The following is a 22,600-nucleotide window of genomic DNA, read 5'->3' as shown; positions in this document are numbered from 1 at the left end:
GGGGGGGGAAGGAATATTGGTATACTTTGGTTGATGGAATGCCTTCTGAAAAGGTGACAAAAGCAATGCAAGTCCTGGCAGCCCTTTGTATATGCCTTATAATATTGCCTGTGGCCCTGCTTGTGTCCTACAGAAAATGACAAGTGCTTAAGTTGCTGAATTCTATAGAAGGCACAAAAATAGAACAGAATTTCTGCTTAGTCTATTGGAAAGTGCGGAAAGGACGAAGTTGTCGTATTTCTTTTAAATTATCTTTTTTTTTTTTTAGACTGACTGTAACAGTTACAGTTTGTTGCAATAGATACTGTAAATTGAGGTGTCCTAAATATGCAATTCTATCTCCCTTGGAAGCATAAACGCTTAAAAGCTGGAAACTGAGGAGCCACTCCCAGCTCCACTAGATGTCAGCCAAGACCAAGTGACTGAGCACTGTACATCTGCAAAGTCTTGTTTTCTAATCTAGAGAAGCCCTTGGGTGTTGCAAAATACACTGGACAATAGTTTTCCATGGTTGGTTGGTATGTGTAATAGTATTATTTTGGATGTAGGTGGAGAAGACCATCTTATGGCACTGTAAGTTAACCTGATTTGAGTAAGTTACTAGGCAAGCTCGGATTGGGTATTTGAAGCTCTCTTAACCAGATCAAAGTAACATTAGATTGTTTCCAAATACATTCCTCTGTGGTACTGTGATCATCTGTAGCTTCCTGGGTAAAGAATAAAAGGTATTTAAATATTTCCTTTTTTTTTTCCCATCTGTCTAACATCATATTAGGTTACCATTAGGTAATATATTAATATTGCTTTGCCAGTGCATAGCTTTCCTTTGTGCACTGTTCTTGAGTGCGTGGATGTCTTGGTCTTAGATAACCATGGAGGTTCCTTCAGTTCCCCTCAGAATGTTTTTCACAAGCCTAATCAATTTCTTTGCATTGTCTGTGTATTTACCCGTGTGAAAAACAAGAAAATAAAACAGCTTTAGAATGTGTAGATGTAGGCCTATGTTAGTGATGCTGGACTACTGTAAGGAAGTTATAGAAGCAGTGTGTCTATAACATTTTGGGGGTTTTAACAATATTTTGGTTTTTAAACAACAGTATGTATGAGTTTTTCAAGTTGATAGTGTCTGTTTATAAGAAGTACTAAGATACTCAAATGCTACAGGTGAATTGCCTGTATATCTTTAATCTGAACTTTTTGGGAGTATGGATTTTGAGTTGCTTTTTTTCTCAAGGTGGCTGTAACTGTTCTTCATGAGGATTCCTGTACTAAATGCCCAACCTTTTCCCATATTGTTAATAGGCCATTGCCAAGGAAGATGTAGGACTACATAGCTGGAAAGCAGGGCAGGTCGTGGTAAGCCATTGAATTAGCTTAGCCATGTTTTGTAACTCTTCCCTATACTTCTGAAAAAAAGATCATGAAGCGAAAAGTCCTTACTGAACTTAATAGGCAGGAGGCACTTGCTCGATGTTCATGATTTCTAGTTCTGTCTCCTGTAAGTGTTCTGTGTTTGGGAATCCTTTTTTAGCATGGTAAGAAATAATGTTGTAAAGCTTTGTTAAATAAAAAGCATATTGCTGATCCAAAAAGCATAACTGTTAAGATATATGTAGGTGCAACACATTGAAATATATTAATTAATTCAGACTGGCACATGGCATCTTCAGGATAGCAGCATCCAAAACAAAATGCAAATGGATCCTGCGTAGTTAAACATTGGTTTTGCTTCAGTGTTTTGTCACTGCTGATATACCAGTTTGGGTGTATCAGTGGCCTCTTGTTAACAGTATTTTTATGAAGTAGTGCTGCATTGTGTTTTTCATGTAGCCTTGTGGGTGGCTGGTGTAACTTTTCTGTGTGGCTAGAAAGGTCATGTTGACGGACTTGTGAAATACAATGAAGTATGGCAGGTTTGGAGGGAGGATTATGTTGCTTCTTGAAAACCAGCATGAATTGTTTAGCTTGTTATAATGCTTTTCCTGTCAGAAAGCTTTTAAATACTTGATGTTTGACTGCAAACACAAGGCAGCCATTCTAAGGTTGCCTACTTTGAACAGAAATGATCTAAACACTTTCTAGATGCCAGAAAAATGCTGGGTTTCATGAAATGAACTACTAATACCTTTTCCCACTGTCCTAGGTGCAGCAAGGTAGTGTTGCAAAGTTTTGAGTCAAGTCCTTAAGATAAGTTCTGGAAGAAGCCAGCTTCCTCACTGACAGTAGTGGGGAGAAAGATAGATACACGTGCAAATGCTTTTAAAGCTTGTCGCAAATGAGTGGTTTAGGAGCTGCTTAAACAGTCACCGTCAAAGCAGAAAGTGATTTTAATAGAGATTTATAAGGGTGCGACCTAGTAGAGTTCGATGGCAAGGTCCGCTCTATTACTTACTACACGGATGAAACATATCAAGAAAAATCGAGTCAAAATTGGGCTAGAATGATTTACATAGAGACCGAGGATGAAAAGGGTAAGGGAGACCCTCCCGTTGAGTCATAAGATTCAGAGAAGACCCCTTTGCTCTCTAAACTCCTGATGGAGCTTAGGTGCAGCTGGATCCAATCTAGTTTCAGACTTGGTCAACGGCTTATGTCTAAGGGATTATATGTGTTTAGCAGCAGTCTAGGGTTCATTCACAGTTTTAGCAGCACTTAGTCATTAACTAATCATTAACAAACTTTAGCAGCACTTAATCGTTAACTAATTTAATATTTACGAAGTGTTAGTAGAGTCTACTACAATCAGGACTTAATTACAGATTATGCTTACTATTAGTTCACACACACGGACAGAAATACATATATATATAAAAGGTACCCTTCGAGTTCGGTGAAGAAATATTCATGTAAAATGTCTCGGCATTTCTCGACGGGCGAGGGTCGAGCCTCGAGAAGTGAAGAGTTTCAGCCCAGGTCCTGTCGGATGACAGGCCTCTGAATATTGCTGGCTCAAGACGTTGCAAGCTCCGAGAGGCGTCCCACTCAGAGGGAGGTGCTGGATGCAGCCCGCTGCAGTCCCAGAGAACTCAAAGGGTCTCCCTTAGGACTACTGTTCATAGGTTTGCAAGATGATTGGCTTTAATCATCCATAAATTTCCATCCTGGCTGCAGTCCCAGGTGGTAATTACTAAAGAATTCTCAAGGTTTCAATGTTGTTCCACTTGAGCTATGACTCAGATAAGATGACACCTGGGCCTGGCAGTAGGGGTATGTTCCTAGCCTCAGCTATGCAGAGTTTCTGATATGGTCAAGGAGTGCTCAGCTGCCAGACTCAATACGCCAAGGCCGAGGTTTCACGGGAGTTTCTGAGATCAACAAGTGGCCCAGGAGAGGTGGGAGAAAATGCAACACCACAAAGCTCAACTTGATAAATTGAGTGGGGATGATGATTTTGTTCCCTTTAATCTTGCTCACTTGGGGGGGAAAAAGTGGGGGTTTGCTTACCTTAGGGTATGTTTCTCCCCTATACTGAAACTAGGCTATAAAATAAAGCAGCACCTATAGTAGTAAATCTGTGATAGAGAATTACTTACAGTAACAAAGCCATTCCTGTATACTGGCCTTTGTTTTCTGTAAAGGAATTATGTGCAGGTTTTGGGGGGGGGTTAGTAGTGAATGAAAGCTGCTGTGACAGATGGCTAGCTCTTGTTGCTGCAACTTAAACTGTAACTAATTTAGTGTTCTAATCCAAATGCAGTAAACCTCGAAGACAGCAAAGGATGCTGTGCTGAGAACACGTTCACCAGTAGCAGTGTGCTTGTCCAGCAGACCTGAGCAGAGCATAGCTTCTGACTTTGTGCTTTGAGACCATTGATGAAGCATGTAGAAGAGTGTTACGTTTGACTTGGACCTGTATTAAATTCAGCTGAAGGGTTTTTTAATACTTTGCTCCTTTCTTGGAAATCTAGCATACTTAGCGCAAGCAGTTGTTCTGACTTGTCACCCCCCAAGCTTACTGCTCCACAGGAAAAGGAGGAATTATTGAAATGTGATTCGTTATTGATAGTGATGTGACAGTTCTCTGATCACAGGTCAAAAAGACACAAAAAAATTGGGAAGTAAACCAAAATGAGAGTGTCAAACAACTGCATCACATTTCCAGCTTTTTTCTGGGAGCTGAATAAACAGGCTTCTTCTTGCTTTAGTTAACATTACTGATTAAAACCTCATGGTGATACACTAATTACTTATTAAGAGCTTCTGAGTGTATATTTTCATCATACTGTAGCACACAAACACTTGATGGCTTTAGTGTGAATGATAGCTTGAAAAGTTTCCCTTTCTTTGTTAACTGAACAGTTTGTACTACCTAAAATTATCTAGGATGTTTCACTCAAATGATCGTTGTTATTATTGGACTTGTCTGTATGATTGTGACACTACTCCAAATAAATTACTAGAAATGTACTGTGTGTCTAAGGAGTTTAAATGGAAGCATAAAGCTCGACTGTAGCAAAAGAGAGGAAAATGCTGAGAAATGGAGGGAGAAAATTAAGCAAGTCAGCTGGAACTAAACAGTTCAGAACTTCAGAGAGTTTTGTAGTCTTGGAACTTTTAAAATTACAGGTGCAGAAATTTGCCTCTACTACAAGCTCCAGATTTGGGGGAGAAAAAAGGTGCACAGCATCAGGGTCTTATAGGCAGAGTTTCTGTTCTAACCAGAAGAAAAGCTTTTTGGGACATATGTTAGGAATTAGCCTATAAAGAAGAAAACTCTTTGATCACATTCCTCTCCTGTTGCTGAAAGACAGTGTAGGGGATAAAGGAGAATTTTCAGGTTAAAGTACAACTTGATTTTTGCCAGAGTAAAATGAAACAACTGCATAAGGTTCAAAAAGACTTTAAATGAAGAATCTAACCTGTGCATGCTTTTGATGTTGCATTTAGGCTTCTTCCTTTCATATACTTAAGTATTAGAACCAGGGCAAATTTTGTTAAAGGAGTTCTGAGGGCTGATGTTGTTGAATTACATTAGAGACTTAAGCACAAAATATGAGTGTTTGAAGAACTTACTGATGAGAAAAAGGGAAGGGGCCACTTCGAGATAAAGGAGGAAAGAAAAGGTACTGGATGACTTGGAGGACTCAGTAACTTTAGTCAACATTCTGTGTATAAAATGCCAGGTATTGCAAGTCTTGATTTTTTTAAAGCAAACAAACAAACAAACAAATGGCAAGTCCTGCTGATCTGTCCCTTTTAAAACTTTGGAAGTCATTCTCATCAGCAGCAAGTGTGAAGCCAGTGCCTTATTCAAACTACTCTAATTTTACAAATGGCTTCCTGGCTTTGCAAGGGAATGACTGAGATTCTTCCTGAGTGGTAGCAAAGTTGTCTGTGAGAGATTTTGTTTGGGTTTTTTTTTATTTCCTTTGAAAATAAAAAACTGCCTAAACAAATGAAGGCAAGTACAATGTAACCCCTTCCACTTGCTCAGAGAGAGGGATTTGAGAAATGAGAGTCTTTGTAGCCAAAACTTTAGACTTGTTTAAAACTACATATGAAGCAAAGTGCATAAATTCCCAGCTGATCCCAGTTAAGCCTTTCCCCCATCTTAACTTGCTGCTGCAGCCACTCATTCTGGGGAAAATATAAGAAACATAGCTTTAAAGTAATACTATCTGTGACATGTTGCATTTGTTTCTGCAATTTATAAATAAGTATTGTGCTTAAAGTGAGATATGTGATTATGCCAAGTAGATTTACTCCCTACTGATGCTGGGGAATCCAGTGTTTAATAACTGTCTGCGGAGAGATGAATTAACTAGGCTACAATTGAGAGGTCCATGGCCTCCAGGGGGTGGCGGGGGGACGACAACAACTGTTGTGTATGATGTGTCCAGTGGTAAATGATCAATGGGGTTGTGGGATTACATTTCTTCGACTTCTGACAACTCTTACTGAAGCTGAAAATGTCTTTCTTTTTCTGAAGTTTGGAGTTGGAAACACTTCCAGTGGAATTTTAAAAATAATTTTGCTTTATTTGCAGCTTTAGTCAGTTTTCCATGATGTGATTATTAATGGGACAAAAAGAGATCCTTGAACAAGCATTTAAGGCTCTCTCTTTGTTAATGTTTGCAGCTCAAATCCAATCCTAGCAATAATGAGGAAAAAGAAGCCCAGACTCAGCTGACAAAATCTGATGAGCTACAGCGCCTGCATTCACAAGCATTATCTGCCTACCAGCAAGAGGATTATGAAGCCGCTATTTCTCTTCTTGATGAAATCTTGGCAGTAAGTGTTAAATAAAATGGTACTGTGAAAGGGAAGTAAGAGCTCCTGTCTGACATCTGTGTATTTTTGTTTAATAACTTCTTCACTGATGTGAAAACACTTGGTATAATTGGCTCAGTTTTGCTGAGCACCATGAGTCCGTAATGAAGTTGGAGAGCGGAGAATGCTGAGCGCTAGCTGCAAAAAAGTCAAAATAATAGATTGTAGTTAGGGTTAAAGATACAACTTCAGCCAAACTTCTGTTACGGATAACTTTCTTGATTGTACTTCCCATTTTTCCACAGTTCAGTGTTCTCGGGGAAGCTGGGGAAAAAGTTGTTCTCAAACCAATGAAGTTTTGCCAAATATAGGAGGCGTAGGTTTTTTAATGTAGATTTTTCGTTGCCTATATGCAGGCAATTTTTGTCTTGAGAAAATGAAAAACAAAAGATTAAAAAATCACAAAGTTAAAAAAGTACATAGCTATCTGCATTTTCAGCTTGTTCCTTAGATATCTGTATTTGTTGAATCTTAATCAGTATAGGTAGTCTGATAATATAAGTGTAAATAACTCAATCATGTGGGCATTTTGTGTGTCATGTAGAAATGTATATTAAGAGACAGTTAACTGCTATGACTCTTCACATACAGATTAACACTGTTGACTTAGAATTTACAACATTCTAGCTTTTGGTGAAGAAATTGCCAAAGTATGGGTGTTTGTTTATGGGGAGGGAATGTGGAAAAGCAGAAGAGCCTCATTCTCTAAAATGATGGTTTACAAACAAATGGTGAGACCCAGAGTAAATTCTCTAAAACGAATTATGATAGGCAATTCCTTTTAAGGAATTATTCTTGCTATACTGTGACATTGTTACTTCTCAGTAGATCTTTAAAATCCAGATACTAAGGTCAAATGTTGTGTAACTGAATCTTACCCACAGGCTTCTTTCTAGAGGACAACTGACAGCTTGGTCCTTGCTGCTCATTACCCCTAATCTTTTGGGAAGATATAATAATTTATGATTCTGATAGCCTTCCCTGGAGGCTCAACAGACTGTCCCAGTTTAAGCAGTGCCAGTAGATTTAATTCATCTCCCTGCATGAGCTCATTGAATCATTTACAAATTTTTCAGGCCTTTGTTTTCTCTTTGGGCAGGTGCATCACAGCATCCACCAGGAAGCAGAGATGCTAATTTCATGCGCTCTGCATGCAGCTTGGACCTTATGCTATTGCAGTTGGCAAAGTGAAATTAAATGGGATTTTTCTTTTGTTGGGGAGGAAAAGAAGTGAAGTGTTATGGACCAAAAACAAGCTTTAATTTTGATTTCTCAAGGTTTGTGTTTGGGATGCAGAGCTACGGGAACTTCGAGCTGAGTGTTATATAAAGGAAGGGGAACCAAGCAAAGCCATTAGTGACTTGAAAGCTGCAGCCAAATTAAAGAATGATAACACTGAAGCGTTTTATAAAATCAGCAGAATATATTATCAGCTGGGGGACCATGAATTATCACTCAGGTAATTTTACTGTTTGCTGTAATCATTATAATTAAGACAGAAAGCGTGATGCTATAGGTCATGATAAACTGTGAAATATCTATGTTGTCTGGTTTTTGGATAGAGTAGCAGCTCTGGTCTGTATCTGATAAAGGAAGCTCCTTTCTAGAAGCTAAGAACTGGCAGTGAAGATACCATTCTTGGCAGACCAGCCATTGATGGTTCCTAGGATCTTGTTTACTTAAATAGAAGCCATAGTACAGGTCCATCAGAGTTGCTTACATTTACTGTCTTTATTGTATTTCTCCATCCTAGAAGAAAGTGCTTCTCTAAACTTGCTTTGGTGGAGCCTTTTTTCGACCTTGAACCTCCATTCAAGTTAAGTTTACAATGTAAACAAAAAATGTATGCATTAAGTCTTAGGGCTAGATTTTTATTTTCAAGAGTGAAAACAAAAGGTTACCTTAAGAATAAGTAAAAGGTGCAGGAGCACCCAAGTATGAGGAGCTGGAGCTGCAGAGCTGTCAATCTTTCATTCCTGCAGTGTCCAGTATTTTGGATGACTTTTTGATAATGTCCTACCCTTTTATTCATATTCGGTTAAGTTTAAGGTGTTATTCCCATACATCCCTAGTCAGTCCTGCAGATAACTGCCCTTGTCCAATCCGGACTGTTAACTTCATACTCTGTGCTCAGCTGGACAGATGGTATAATTCTTCTTTTTGCACACAAGTGGTTTCTGTGCAGCTCGTCATCTCAGATGCACTACTTGCATCTCCAGACTCCTTCCAATACGGTTTCTGCTTCAGAATCTGTTCAGTAAGAGGTGAAGGGAACTGAAAAAGCCTGAGTTGCTTTTCTTGGCAGTGTATGACAAAGGCTGGTAGATGGAAGCTGCATGTGATTATAACTGCAAAATTAATTTTATAGCTGGGCAAAAGTAAACGCCAAATAACTAATTGGTTTGCATTAGGGATCCCCTTTCCAGCATATACTTAATCTCTGGAGCTCATAGGTCACTTCTGTGGTGACTTTTGGTAGCTGACCATCACTTAGTCTAGTGATTTCAAGAATAGGTGTTTTGTTTTTTTTTTTCTGTGAAATCCACACATGGACTTCCTCTGTTAATAACCAAATCTTAAGATTTTTATAAGTACAATTGGGAGAGCTGTTGAAGAACAGAATGATATGGGAATGAAGGTATAAGCCTCTTTTCTTTATCCTTCTCTCTTCTCCTGCCCCCCCCCTCCCCCAGCGTAAGATATACTAAGAAAGAGTTCTATAGCTCTTGGAGTTGCTGTGCGATTAATCTTGTCCTTCCCTTAGTTTCTTGCTCTTACCTTTACAGGCTTAATGATTTTCAAGTAATAGATATTTTTGTCTGTGCTTAGGAACAAAAGAAGATTTTGTGATCTCTTTCTGAAAATAACACCTTGGTTTTACAGTGATGACTCTATATGATACAAAACTTTTATTCCTTCATATGATTGCATTCTGGAGTTTTTTTAAAGACTTTTGACTATTTTAAGAGGTATCTGCCCTCATCAGAGTCTGATTAAACAGTCTTCACAGTGAAAAGTCAGGCTTGGCTGATATTCTATCAAGAGGAGGTTTGGGTCTTAGCTGAGCTTTGTCTGTTTCAGGCAGCATAAAATATACTTCTACAAAGGTATTTTGTAATATAGCTGAGTTAAATATATAGGAAAATTACAAACAATTGTATCTGAAAACTGCTGAATATAATTTCTTTCCCAGGGTGTATTTTTCTTCTGCTGTTTAGTCAGTTATTAATGTAACAATTCTCAATCTTTGCGTATTTGGCAATACAAAACAATTAAAAACAAAACCAGACAAATATCCCTGAATGTTCTGGAAGACTTCTTTTTTGTCTCGCTTTAAATTCATTTTTGGATGAAGGGAGAGATTGTGTAAAGATATCAGTTGTAGTTCTGGACAGCTTATAAATGCTGCATTGTGTCTCTTAAGTGAAATTTCATAATGTGTGGTGATGTCTTTGTGTTTTGGTTTTTTTTTCCCCTCCCTACCTCCCTGTGAGAAGTGAAGTCCGGGAGTGTCTGAAACTGGACCAAGACCATAAGCAATGCTTCTCTCTCTATAAGCAAGTAAAGAAACTCAATAAGCAGATCGAATCAGCAGAGGAATTCATCAGAGAAGGCAGGTAAGTGTTCACTGCTGTATTAAAAAAAAAAAAAAAAGGGAGGGGGGAAATCACTACTGAGGTGCCAACTTATTATTGATTGAGGAGTTGATTAAGTGATGCTTTTTGCATCTGTGAGTTGAAGTGGATAACTGAGCACAGCTCTCAAATTACAATTAAAATAAATATTGACTTACATAGTGACAATTCTATTCTGATTCCTTCTGATGTCACTGTCTTCTCTTTGCATACTTTACTTCTTTGTGGAGCAGGTAGTAAGACCAAGATAGGGATAATATTTGTCAGCTCTCATATATTATTTACTCAGCACTGGTGAGGCCACATCTGCAATGCTGAGCTCCCCAGTACAAGCGAGATGAAGCTACTGAGAGAGTCCAGCGAAGTGCCACTAAGATGATGGAGGGACTGGAGCATCTCTCTCCTGTGAGGAGAGGCTGAGATAGCTGGGGGATAGGGACTGTTCTCCCTGAGCCTTCCCTGCTACAGGATGATCTCATCAATGTATATAAATACCTGAAGGGAGGATGCAAAGACAGTGGAGCTAGGCTATTTCAGTGGTGGCCAGTGACAGGACCAGAGGCAATGGGTGCAAACTGAAACAGGAAATTCCATTTGAACATAAGGAAATGCTTCCCACCATCCCCACGTTTCCACTGGTGCAGGTTGCCCAGAAAGGTTGTGGAGTCTCCCCGCTTTGGAGATACTCAGAATACATCTGGACGCGGTCCTGGGCAACCTTCTCTAGATGACCCTGCTTGAGCAGGGGGGTTGAACCACATGACCTCCAGAAGTCCCTTCCAACCTCAACTATTCTGTGATTAAAGCACGCCATCTTTAGACTAAAACCACTTCGTAACTCTGCAGTGCCTTGATAGGAAAAGTGGATCTGACTGGGCTTCTTTCATGCTCCCTGTTAAATGATAGACAGCACCTCTGTATTCTTCTATTTCTTGCTTTATTTGTTTTACGTGTTCCCAAGCACACAACATCCAGCTGTAAGGACCCCCAACAAATGATTAAACATTGTCAAGGTGGCTTTTTAAAATTAAGTACATCAGGAATGTGAATCAGCGCAACTGAAAGACAGTTTTAAGTCAGCAGTCTATTTGGACTCTTTTCACTGTAGTCTTCTATTTAATCCAGTATCAGCACATTTTCAGGGAGTCTTCTGAGAGCTTGAATTTCTTCTAGCTTGTGCCAACCCATGGGTTCAATCACACACATTTTAGGTGAATGTTCTAACCCATTTCTTATGCAAACCATGGAACTTCAGTATCTTTGAAACCTTCACAGCAAAAGTACATTTTACTATGTGACTTGTGGAGAAGAAGGAAGGGAGAAAACAACTGCTCAGTTCAAGCTGTTTTTTGTACCAAGAAATGCAAATAGTACAGTGCTCGCAGCAAGACTCCAGACTTAGTCCATCTCAGATATCGGAGAGGGAGATGCTTTTTTCCAAGTGCAGAGTGGTGTGTTGGACAGGAGGCAAATCTAGAGACCATTGTCTATGCGCACTGAGGGATGGTAGTTATTATCTTCTGCAAAAGCCTGCCAGGTATAGTGCCTGCTCTTCTGTCTCATAGCACAGAAAAGGGAATGGGGATCTAATTCTTGAAGTGGCTGAAAGTCATCTTCATACTCTTGTCTCACACCACACCTTGAAGACTATTAAAGTTGAGGTACATTGCTAGAAGGATGTGAAAGTCTGTGAATTTTAAAATTAGTAAATAAATCACAACACCCTGAAATAGTTATTACATTTCATGATATTATGCTTGTCTTTATGATATAAACAGGTATGAAGATGCTATCAATAAATATGATTCTGTAATGAAAACTGAGCCAGAAGTCCCAATTTATGCTACTCGTGCCAAAGAAAGGATCTGCCACTGTTTATCAAAGGTAATTCTGCTTCTATTTTCCTCTGTAAATTTCTTCAAAACAAGCAAAAAACCCCCCCAAGCCCCCACAACTACATTAATTTTGTTCTACTTTGTCCTCTCTAGAATCAGCAGGCTCCAGAAGCCATAAAAGTTTGTACAGAAGTTCTGCAACTGGAACCAACCAATGTGAATGCCCTGAAAGACAGAGCAGAAGCTTATTTGCTGGAAGATCTGTATGAAGAAGGTATGGTTGCATGCCGTTTGCACATACTTTTTTGTGGGCATTCAAAATGCAGTCAGGGTTTCAAAAATTTTTAACATGCGCTCTGATTCTACACTATGTTGTTATCCCTAATCAGCATGGTAGTTGCAGATTTATAAAAATATCTGCTGGTAATTTTGTCTTGATTAGTATAAGTGGAATGTACTTGTTTTATCTACAGTGGAGTCATCTTTACAACAGTGGGCTATGTTCGGGATGTTTTATGAGATTGTACAGCTTATTCAACTTACTTAAACACATTTTATATAATCAACAATGTCAGACAACTGCATTTAGAGATAAAAGGTAATTATAGTTAGGGTTGCGGTAAATCCATTATAGGAACTCCATTTTAATGTCTTTAGATGGTAGCATGAGACAATACTCTTCTATCCCCTAGCATATGTTGAAGGCAGAGGAGGATTAACAGCCATTGCTTCACCTCTGTGGGTCTCTGTAGTGCTGCTAAGAGCAGTAAACTGATTCTACTCCTGAGGCTGCATTTTCCATATGGGGTTTCCATAAAAGGCATACTGTTACATGGTCCCATCTACAGCCTTGGAAAGTAAGGACTGAGTAATGGGTGTCTCTGAGTACACCATTATGTTGTTACTTAGCTTCTTTAAGAATACTAATGCTAATGTGCTATTCAAAAAATCTTCAAAACTTAATTTAGTGAATCTCATTTCCACAAGACACCAGGCTTAAGAAAATTTGGACAATCTGTCTGTTCCACCCCTGTGCTCAGTCATGCAGCAGTTTTTGAAGCACTGGGCTGTTTCAGTCAAATGTGATGAGGGAAAGGACTTGTAGACTTTAAAACTGCAGAAAACGAGTTCCATTAATTTTAGTACTCATAGGACAATTTTTCTTTTCTGTATTCTGGTACTGGATCTTTTGCTTTACAGCTGAACAAAAAAATCTTTTCGATTTAAACATTCATGAAGGCAGCTGTTCTCATTAATAGCACGCTCAGATTTTTTTTGTCTTTTTGAGAAATTAATCACTGAGAGATTATATTGCTCACCTCTTGAAGTTCACTTCAAAACCGAGTTACCTATTTTGTTCTTTTTTTAGGTCTCCTTGACTCAAAAAAAAACCATGGTATAAAGAGGACTGGTATGGTTTCAGGCAGTCCTCTTCATCAGCCCTGTAAACTTTGTACCTCTGAAGAGACCTAGTCCTAGTCCCTCTTTGCTGAGGCTGGCAAGCGTTCTTCCTCCTTGTAAGAAAAAGGGTGGAAGACAACAGCATTTTGGCGAACTGATGACCTCTGTACAAAGGGATTGCTTAAAAAAAAAAAAAAAAAAAACCCAAAAAAACCCCCCCAAAAAACCAAAAAACACCCAAACCAAAACAAAAAACAAAGTGTGAGGGAAAAACTGTCTTTCTGTTTTTCTTTGGGAACTGCAGTGTCAACCTAAAAGTAAGGCTCAAGAAGATTTCACAGTGATGAGGCCCCCTTTGGGCATTTCCCCATCTTTTTTTGTACTTCAGTATAGTGGAAGTAAGCTCAGTCAGTGTTGGGAAAAGTAGATTTACAAATGAATAAAAAAAAACCCACTTTCCTAAAAATAGTTAAAGGTACAGAATGCAAATCTATATAGATCACAGCTTGTACAAAGATTTTTGATTTAAGAGGAAGGATTATCAGCAAAAGGGGAACCCAAAGAAAATTGAAGATTATTTTTTCCCTTAAGGTGTATGAATCTTCAGCTTAGAGGAGGGTACAGAGAGGGGCAGGCCGAATGGGCCCTGCTGTGAGTCCTCTTAGATATACCTTTTGCTTCTTAATAGTGGACAGAATTGATCTGTTTGTTTTCTTGAAATTGATGAATCTCGATTTAGATCTTTCTAACATTATCTTCTATTAAATCCTCACCTAATTCTGGTTCCTGTAGGGTGAGAGAATCTGGCAACTCTTGCAAATCAGAGGGGAAAAAAAAAGTTTTGTAACAAGGTCCTGCATGAATGCACAGAGCCAACTTGGTCTTGTGCTGGAGCAAATGCCCCCTTATGATGGGATATAAGGAAACACAGAGGACACACCTGGGATCTGGGAGAGCTTATTTCTGGGCTGGAGCCTGCTGGGCTTGGCCTAGCTTGGTTCTGAGTGGACAACCATGCCAGAGCGGAAGTGTGCTCCTCCAAATCTCTGTTGTTTAGCATATCCCCTGCCTTCCTCCTGCCCTTGACAGTAGTGAGGTGGCTGTAGTTACACTCTGCCTTCCAGCAGAGCCTCCATGAACAGTATCATACTCCATTAATGTTAGTCTGCCTGAAGGTGTCTTCACTTATCCTTCAGTTTTAACTGCTATAAAATGATGGCTGATTTCTCTCTGCTGTAGGGAACAGCAGAGCAATTAAAATTGTAGTCTCGTATTTAAAGGGCAAACTGATGCTCATTCTTCCCTCAAGAAAATTTCAAGCTGGAGGCACCTATTTTCCTGTTTAAAGACAGGAAATTTAGAAGGACTTGTAATTCAGAACTTTGAAGGCGATTGTTGTTAAATGTTCAAGACGCACTTCAGTATGTATAGCTGAGTTCTGATTCCCATCAAATGGTTTTAATTACTTTATAATCACATGGGATCCAGGGCTGTCTCTCTACAGAGACAGATGTGTAATGACTCCCTTCCTGACTTACCTCATAAGTACAGGAGTCTATCTGTCTAAAGTATACAGCACAAGTTTTGTCGAAGGAAAAAAAGCCACCTTGCTGTTTCAAAATTGGTCAGGACATCCTTTTTCTTTTTTTTCTTCCCCTTCCCTCCCCCTCACTGTAGAGGAAACGGTCCCTATTTCAGTAAGAGCATAGCTGGTTCAGTTATTCCTCTAACACAGTTGGAATGGACATAGGTTGTCTGCAATTACTTGTATTTGATAGGAGATTAATTCTGCATATGGAATAATGGCCAATCTTGGTCACTCTGTTTTAAAGATGCAGGCAAGATAGGAAAGCCAGCGAAGGTGTTTAGAGATATGATGCGATTACTATTTGAGAGATTGTGAAGACTCTTGTATTGAAAGAAGGAGAGTTAGATTTGTCTAAAGTATTTAAATTGAAAGTGATACTGGAAACTGATTGTTCCTTTCATGTCATGGGACAGGATGAAAGGAAGGAAGGATGCTGTCTGAAATAGTAGGCCAGTAAGAAGCAGCAGTGATTCTTGTGTTGGTTTGTGAGGTACTAGTGCTTTTAGAAATAGTGACTGAGAAGAATTGATTAAATATCTCACTTGACATACTGTAAATTAGTAATAAGTCTCCTAGTTTCATAGCAAACTTCTTGTGGTCAGGAAGCTGTCATCCTGCTTCCACCTGCTTCCAACCCTCACCCCTCAAGTGGAGAGAGCGACCAGCTCTCTGAAAGAGAAGAATTCGTACACTGGAGAGTACCATCAAAATTGAAGTCTCTTCCAACTGAGAGAAAGTGCAAAATGTACTTGCCGTCAGGTGTGCTGGGTGCATTCCCTCTGTGTTGTGCAGCACTAAAAAACATACCTTCCCATATGCTTAATACTTGCAGCCTTTAAATAAGGGAGTCACTTTAAAAAAAGAGAAATCTAGTACTGTCATTGCAAATACTTGACCCCTGAGCACCTTGGTTTCCAGCAGTGGTGCATGCTGTAGATGATGTGCTCAGTGAAGTTGAGCAATCTGATCTGCATTTGGCAGGACATTGTGATGGGACCTCCCATTATTACATGAAGCAGATTAAGTATGCTGGTGCTTAAAATTATTGGAGCAGAAAAGCAGCATAATGAAATCCCTGCATTTTCATTATTTTTATCAGTTTCGGCAGCATATATTGGGCACATGCATTAGTGTACACTCCCGTTTGTTTTTTTAAATGGCTAGACAAATTATTAAAAATATCAGCAGAAGCCAAAATACTTTGTTCAAGCAGCAAATGACAGTGTCAGTGATGTGAAAATGAATAGAAATTTTGTTTTGTTTGTAATAGCATATGAAATTGTTGGGGCACTAGAAATACTTTTTGGAATTTTTTTTTTTTTTTTCAATAACCAAAACAAGATTGCAGTGGTATCAGATGTCTGGGTAATACAAATTCATTAGCACTTCCTGCTGTCTTGCTCAGAAACAGTGAAAAACAAATGTAACACCTGCTGAGAAATAGCATCTGCTTGGAAATAATCTGATGCAAGTACTTTGTCTAACTTGAGAAACCTGGGAGACTTGGATCTGCAAATGAGACTTTGAGGATTATAGCAATGAAGGAAGAGCAATCTCGTTAAAGACTTCAACAGTTGCTTCCCTTGATAAATCTTGATATCAAAGAATATTTAAACTTGGTGTCTTAAGCATTCAGTCACCACTTACAAAAATAATATAGTTTACCTTAAAGAAAAAAAAAGGGTAGACCTGGAATTTCTTAAAAATTCATGAATGTGTTACAGCACTTCTCTTGCTTTCATTCCTGAGAAATGCAGCTCTTGAAATAAAAGCAAGACCGTGCCTTTGGAAAAAAAAACCACCTTAAAATATAACTCTGCATATTATGCAGAGGCATAAAAAGTGAATATTTGTCTTTCACTGACAGTATGAACTTATTGGTAACCTGAAATCCATCTTTATTGTCATTAAAGAGTAAGAGGCTTTCCATCGTGTTGACTGAGTGCAGACTGTGGGAGAAGAAGGAATATTAATTTAAAGACTCTGTATAATGCATCCTTCAGCTGAACAGCAATGTAGGGGACTAACATTGTGCAGTGGGCTCTTCAAGTACTAGTCACTGAAACTTGCTTCTTGATTTCTGTTTCGTCCCAGTCCTACATGCTTGTTATGTTCATCCACGTGACTGTTGTAACATCTAGAGAGTGTTCTGACCTGCTGCTAGTAACCTCCGTTCTCCTTCCTTTCCAAAAAGTGTGATGTATCTAAAGAAAGAAAATTACCTGATTTATATGTGAAAATGAATCTGCTCTACTCCAAGGTTTTCTAATTTTGAAAAAAAACATGGCAAGTTGAAATAAAAGTTTTGCTGTTCATATATGGTAATAGCAAAACTTCAGTTTTGGTGAGTGGCTGAGTTCTTTAACTTGAAGTTTGTAGAGATTTGTGTAAACTTTTTTCATTCACTTTTTTTTTTTTTATAAAAGCTATTAAAGACTACGAGACTGCTCAAGCCAATAGTGAAAATGACCAGCAGATTCGGGAGGGGCTAGAACGTGCCCAGAGAATGCTGAAGCAATCACAGAAGAGGGATTACTATAAAATCTTAGGAGTAAAAAGGTGAGATGTTAATATCTGAGATGATGATGTGAAAGTTGGTTATTAAACCAGGACATCTAGGGCTGATGACTTGAATTTGTCTTGCTGAGTGTTAGTTTTTGTCCTGTATCTTGCTACCTTCACTTTTCTACTGTACTAGTTTAGCAGTGTTCAGCTTTTAAGTTGCATTTCTTTACAATTCCTTTAGAAAGAATGAAACAACAACATTGGGAAGGAAGGAAATAAATCCCTTGGCAAGAAATCCTTAGTATAGATGATCAAGAGTCAGGTGAATGAATTGGGGAAGAAATGAAGACTAGAAAGAATTACTGAAAGCAACAGAAAATACAATTGTGGCAGATAGTATGATAGATTGGAAGAGTTTGAAAGGACTAATTGAAAGGTATCTAAAATATTTCTGCCATTAACCTTGAGAAACTAATGTCTTCTCCTTCTAAAGAGGACCAAACAAATGTCCAGTTCTGAACTACTGTTGGTCATCCTTCCAATTGTAAACTAATTTGATCTCTACTCTTGGTGCTTTTTGTTACTCACCTGATTGTAAATTCTTCAGACTGGGAACTGTATTCTGCATAGTAGCTGGCAGTAGCATCTTTCCAAAGAAAGTTTTTTTTGAGTAATCTTTGTTTAAAGTTGCAACCTGCTTCCTCTGTTTTTTATGTGAAGAATCTTCAGTGCCACCTGCAGAAGGTTAACTGACTCATAATTTTCCTGATGCCCTTAGTTACTGTTTCAGTGTTTAAAATAAACCTGTTTATTCACTAGAGTGGCATATGAACAATTAGAAAATTTTATCTATAACTTTATCCATCCAGAAATGCTCGAAAGCAAGAAATCATAAAAGCTTACAGAAAGCTGGCATCCCAGTGGCATCCTGATAACTTCCAGAGTGAGGAAGAAAAGAAGAAAGCAGAGAAAAAATTCATTGATATAGCAGCTGCTAAAGAAGTCCTCACTGACCCAGGTAATGATTGTTCTTATGCAGTGACTTCATTTTTTTTTTTTGATTACTTTTTCACAGTAGTGTAAAAATGCAGCAAGTGTAAGTCATAACAAGCATTACAGCTTCCCTTTTTCCCTTTCTCCCCTTATCCACCTTGAGAAAGCAATGCACTAATACTTGCATCCAATCTGTTGCATGAAGTCAGATGTAAACCTGGAATTATTTATTGTGTTTCAGAGACTTTTGTTTAAAGTAAAATAAAAATTATTATTTCAAAGGTTTCTTTAGGATATCATCTTGCAGAGATTTCCAGGATTGATTAACTCTGGAGATGCTTACTTTAAGCATGTGGCTGTCTCCTTCTACCTAGAGTTCTATTGCAAACTACATTTAGATTATAACAGTACCTAAAATACTCCAGAAAAGCCCTCAAAATTGGCCCTTGTTGTGTGTATCAAAGCCTAGATACGTTGCACAAACAGATGCTCTGCAAACAGAGCATTTCCCCGAGGGCAGGGGACTGACTTCTCGGTTCCTGTTGGCCTGAGGGAGAGGATGCCCTCGCTGGTGGTCTGTGGCCAGGCACCTGGGGCCAGCCCAGTCCCTAGGAGCAAGAAGACCTGCAGGTCTGGCTGTTTGCTGGTCAGCTGTGGAGGAGGAGAAAAAAGTGAAGAATGCGGGCACTCTCCTGGGAGACCCTGTGACTAGGAGAACTGATGTCTGTCTTGCCAAGAGATGAACAGAAGGGGTTGGACTATTTAGTTTCAAGAATGTAATAAAAAACAGGGTGGTGTGGTTATCTTGCCTCCTTCTTAAAAACAAAACAACAGCAACAACAACAACAAAAAACCCCACAAAAAAACCCAGAACAAAACCCCAAAAAACAACACACACACCCCCCACACACACACCCCCCAAACAAAAAAAGCCTCCTCAGCCAGAGCCATCTGTTAAGTTCTTGAGTTCTTGTCTTTAAACTATTCCTATATGGTCACTGGAAAGAGAGAAGCACGTAAAAGATGTAGATATCAGAGGCTCCTGTTTTTATCTTCAACTGTTCAGGATCATCTAAGTGATAATTAGGCAGATGGGCTCAGACTTTCTTGATGGAAGGAGGGATCTGAGAATGATGAACTGCATTACAAGCACTTCTGGTCAGAAAACCTTTTTCTGTGTTAATGTGATCTTTGTTCATCATTATGAACACAAATTAGGAGATGTATATACTGGGAGCGTTTGAGATGCTCTTTGCCCTGTCAACATCTCCAGGACATGTTCATCTACTTTCTCCTTGACACTGTTTCTTATGTCATGTTTACCATTCCTGTCAAACCAACTGGGCAAGAAAAGTAATACCGGTCATATTTGTCTTTTGTAATGCCATCTGTATTGCTTTCCATCTCTTCTTACTGCGATGACATTCTCTCCTTTCATATTTTTCCCAGGTCACTTTCTGGCTCTAGTGACCATGTTGGTTATGTAAAGAAAAACTATAAAGCCTGTGGACCTCTGAATCTCCGAGCTTTGATTTGCAAGCTTATTGTCTTTGGTGTACTTTGAGGCCATCTTCCACATTCCTCCCCCAGCCAGTCTCATGATTCCCCCCTAACTCACTCCTTTGCTTCCCTTCTCTGGCTTGATAAAATGGGTGTCCTGAAAAAGTGCCGGGTGATCAAAAACCTTGTGGTGCTGGCAGGCTGCTTGAAAGTTATATGCAGGTGTAAATAAGAATAGTGGTGTAGCCAATGACTTGTCTGTGGGTCTTGGGGAAGGCTTTCAACTTTGTCCCCACTGGACAAAACTACTTAAAGAACATGCTTTCTGCCTCCAAACTGCTGTCCCCTAGACAGGTGTCTGCCTGAATGGTATGTGGAGAAGACTGAAAATGTTTGGGGCTATGCATGCTGACTTTTATGCTTTGCTGAATGATTAATACTGGAATTTACTGGTTGCGAAGAATTGGCAGGATACACCATGGTCTGTCCTCGGACCATCCCGAGTGAGTGCAGCGATGAGAGAATAGGTCCAATAAACTCATCAGGGTCAAAATGTCCTAATTATTAGTGGGACACAGTTGGTCAAAGTGCAACTGTCCTGTCCCAGTTGAAATTCATACCTGTCCTATTGGACAACCAGGTATTGTCTTGCCTTGTTTTAAACTAAATGACTTGTTTGAAGTTTTTCGTACAGTGTTTTCACAGAGTTAGTCTCTTCTCTGCCAGTCTCCTGGACAGCTTTGAAAAACTCAAATTGGGTTCTACAGATGCTGCCAATACAAGTGATAATCGCAGCTCTCTGGCCTGGGGGGGTTCTGAATTGGTTTTACTGCCCTAACTACTGTGCCGTGATTCCACCTTGGTTTTGTTTCCTCCAGAAATGAGGCGGAAGTTTGATGCGGGAGAGGACCCACTGGATGCGGAGAGTCAGCAAGGTGGGGGCAACCCTTTCCACAGGAACTGGAACACGTGGCAAGGATTCAACCCCTTTGGTTCTGGAGGAGGACCATTTACATTCAAATTTCACTTCAGTTAGAGCCAAGACTGTTTCTGGTGGCTGCTGCTGTTTTTTACTTAATTCGTTGAAAAATAAAGAGTCTCTCACTTCAAGACCCAAAATCTTAATTTCTAATGTTGTCCTTAACCCAGAGTCTTACTGCACTAGAAGAAAGCTCCTTCTTTCTTTTAGCATTCAGAAGGTTTGCTTTGTGGTGAACTTGACAAGCTCGTACTGGCTGGGGGGCGTTGTTACTGCCTATGTATTTGTTGTGGATATGCAGGACGTGTTTATTCCTATGGATGGAAAAAACAGTAAGAGGCTACTTAGGACAACACTTAAACATAAATTTAGGACTCAAGTATATGCTTAAAGATAAAAATGCATGTAAATATTTTTCTGAATCGGGCCTAATAAACGTGGAAAGGGTAGTTACAATAGTCTCTACGTTAACAAATTGTTAGTCATTGTGCTCAGCAGAATGATCCATCTCTCAGTATTCTTAAAAGGAAACCCTAGTGACCACCTGACGTATTACTGTTGGCAGTGCCATAGGCAGGGTGAAGAGGCTGCATACTGAATGAGTCTGAACAATCGCTCTGAAAGAAGATTGCTTGTAAGTAATTGTATTTGAAAATGTCTGCTCACTTTATTCATTAACCTGAAATTAATTGGAATGATTTCCTTGGTGGTAATTGTCAAATATGAAAGTAAAAAAAAAAAAAAAAAACCAAAACCAAACCTGGTGTTTTTCAACAGACTTTTTCTGAATGTGATTTGGGATGTTTAGATTTTTGAGTAGTTTGTACTTTAACAAAATACCTGCTTGCGATTTGAGCAAAAAATTCAATGTGACATTTCCCCGACTATGCAGCAATTTGTTACTTCTCTGTACATAAACTCAGAACTGATACAGGTTGTGAGGCGAGTGTACTGCGGACTGTAGGAATACGATATTAACTCTAGCCTTACCCCATAATATGACTTCATTTCTGCTGGGGGTTGCAACAGTGAGTTAATACTATGTGAAATTGTTTGAAGTAATTTTATGTTTTGTGTAACAGTCCCAGTACTGCAAAAACAACTGCCTGTGTGCAGAAAGGGGGACTAACTTCCCATTAGCTAAAAGCCTAGTTTATTTTTTCTATGTGCACATAGCTAAAACTGGTTTGGTGTATTGATCAAACTGTGTGAATGCGATGTGAGGTGTTACCAGGACTGTAGCTGCTCTGAGTGAACAGTCTTCTCATTCTGTAACTGAATATATTGTAATTACTGATGAGTTTCATCAGCAGCCATTTTCTTAGAATGCAAGAATTACAGTTCACCAATGTTTTCTTGATTGGATTTTAACTGGAAAACAGTAATCAGTTGATAGGAACCATCTCTCACTTCAACTCATGGCATTTGAAAAGCATAAGCAGCATCAGTAAAACAAATGAAATTAGCAAATAAGGCCTTCAGTCTGAAAGTGGGGGTTTTATTACTGTAAGTGGAGTTGCTATTGAAGCATAACCCTTGTCTCCTGCCTCAAGTACTTTACAAACATAATTGTGAGGCCATGTGGCTTCGTAAAGTGTTTTTCAACAGCAATTTAAAGGTCAGTGTTTGTTCAGTAGAAATTTATCTTCAAGCTGAAGAGTGTATGTGGTACGGTAGAAAAACACCCCAGCAGCCTGTTGAACTCCAGTGTCAGATATTTTCCAAGTTGAATGACTCTAGAAGTTCGTCTTCTGCTTTTGACCTGTCTGAAAGCTTTTTGCTTAAACCCTGTAGAAGATGCTCAGGACGCTGTTCATGCCGTTATAGGCTGGCATGGTTCTCATAGGACCTCTAGGGCTCAGACATAGGAACTTGCTGCACAATAAATAACCTG

General features: G+C 39.2%; 1 protein-coding gene across 1 annotated transcript in view; it reads left to right on the top strand.

The window, feature by feature from the left end:
* DNAJC3 (DnaJ (Hsp40) homolog, subfamily C, member 3) overlaps positions 1 to 20,846 on the top strand; it is a gene marked incomplete at its 5' end in the record, with an annotated part of 29,683 nt that extends 8,837 nt beyond the window's left edge. The window contains 8 exons of the mRNA XM_009579216.1: positions 6,079 to 6,231; positions 7,548 to 7,729; positions 9,768 to 9,887; positions 11,684 to 11,789; positions 11,894 to 12,014; positions 17,156 to 17,288; positions 18,104 to 18,252; positions 20,606 to 20,846. Of these exons, the coding sequence (XP_009577511.1) occupies positions 6,079 to 6,231; positions 7,548 to 7,729; positions 9,768 to 9,887; positions 11,684 to 11,789; positions 11,894 to 12,014; positions 17,156 to 17,288; positions 18,104 to 18,252; positions 20,606 to 20,763 (1,122 nt within the window). The remainder of the gene's footprint in view (positions 1 to 6,078; positions 6,232 to 7,547; positions 7,730 to 9,767; positions 9,888 to 11,683; positions 11,790 to 11,893; positions 12,015 to 17,155; positions 17,289 to 18,103; positions 18,253 to 20,605) is intronic.
* Positions 20,847 to 22,600: the final 1,754 nt, after the last annotated feature.

This window comes from Fulmarus glacialis, unplaced genomic scaffold (genome assembly GCF_000690835.1).
Source record: "Fulmarus glacialis isolate BGI_N327 unplaced genomic scaffold, ASM69083v1 scaffold9156, whole genome shotgun sequence".
Taxonomy (NCBI): domain Eukaryota; kingdom Metazoa; phylum Chordata; class Aves; order Procellariiformes; family Procellariidae; genus Fulmarus; species Fulmarus glacialis.
This window is presented reverse-complemented; position numbering and strand designations above follow the sequence as displayed.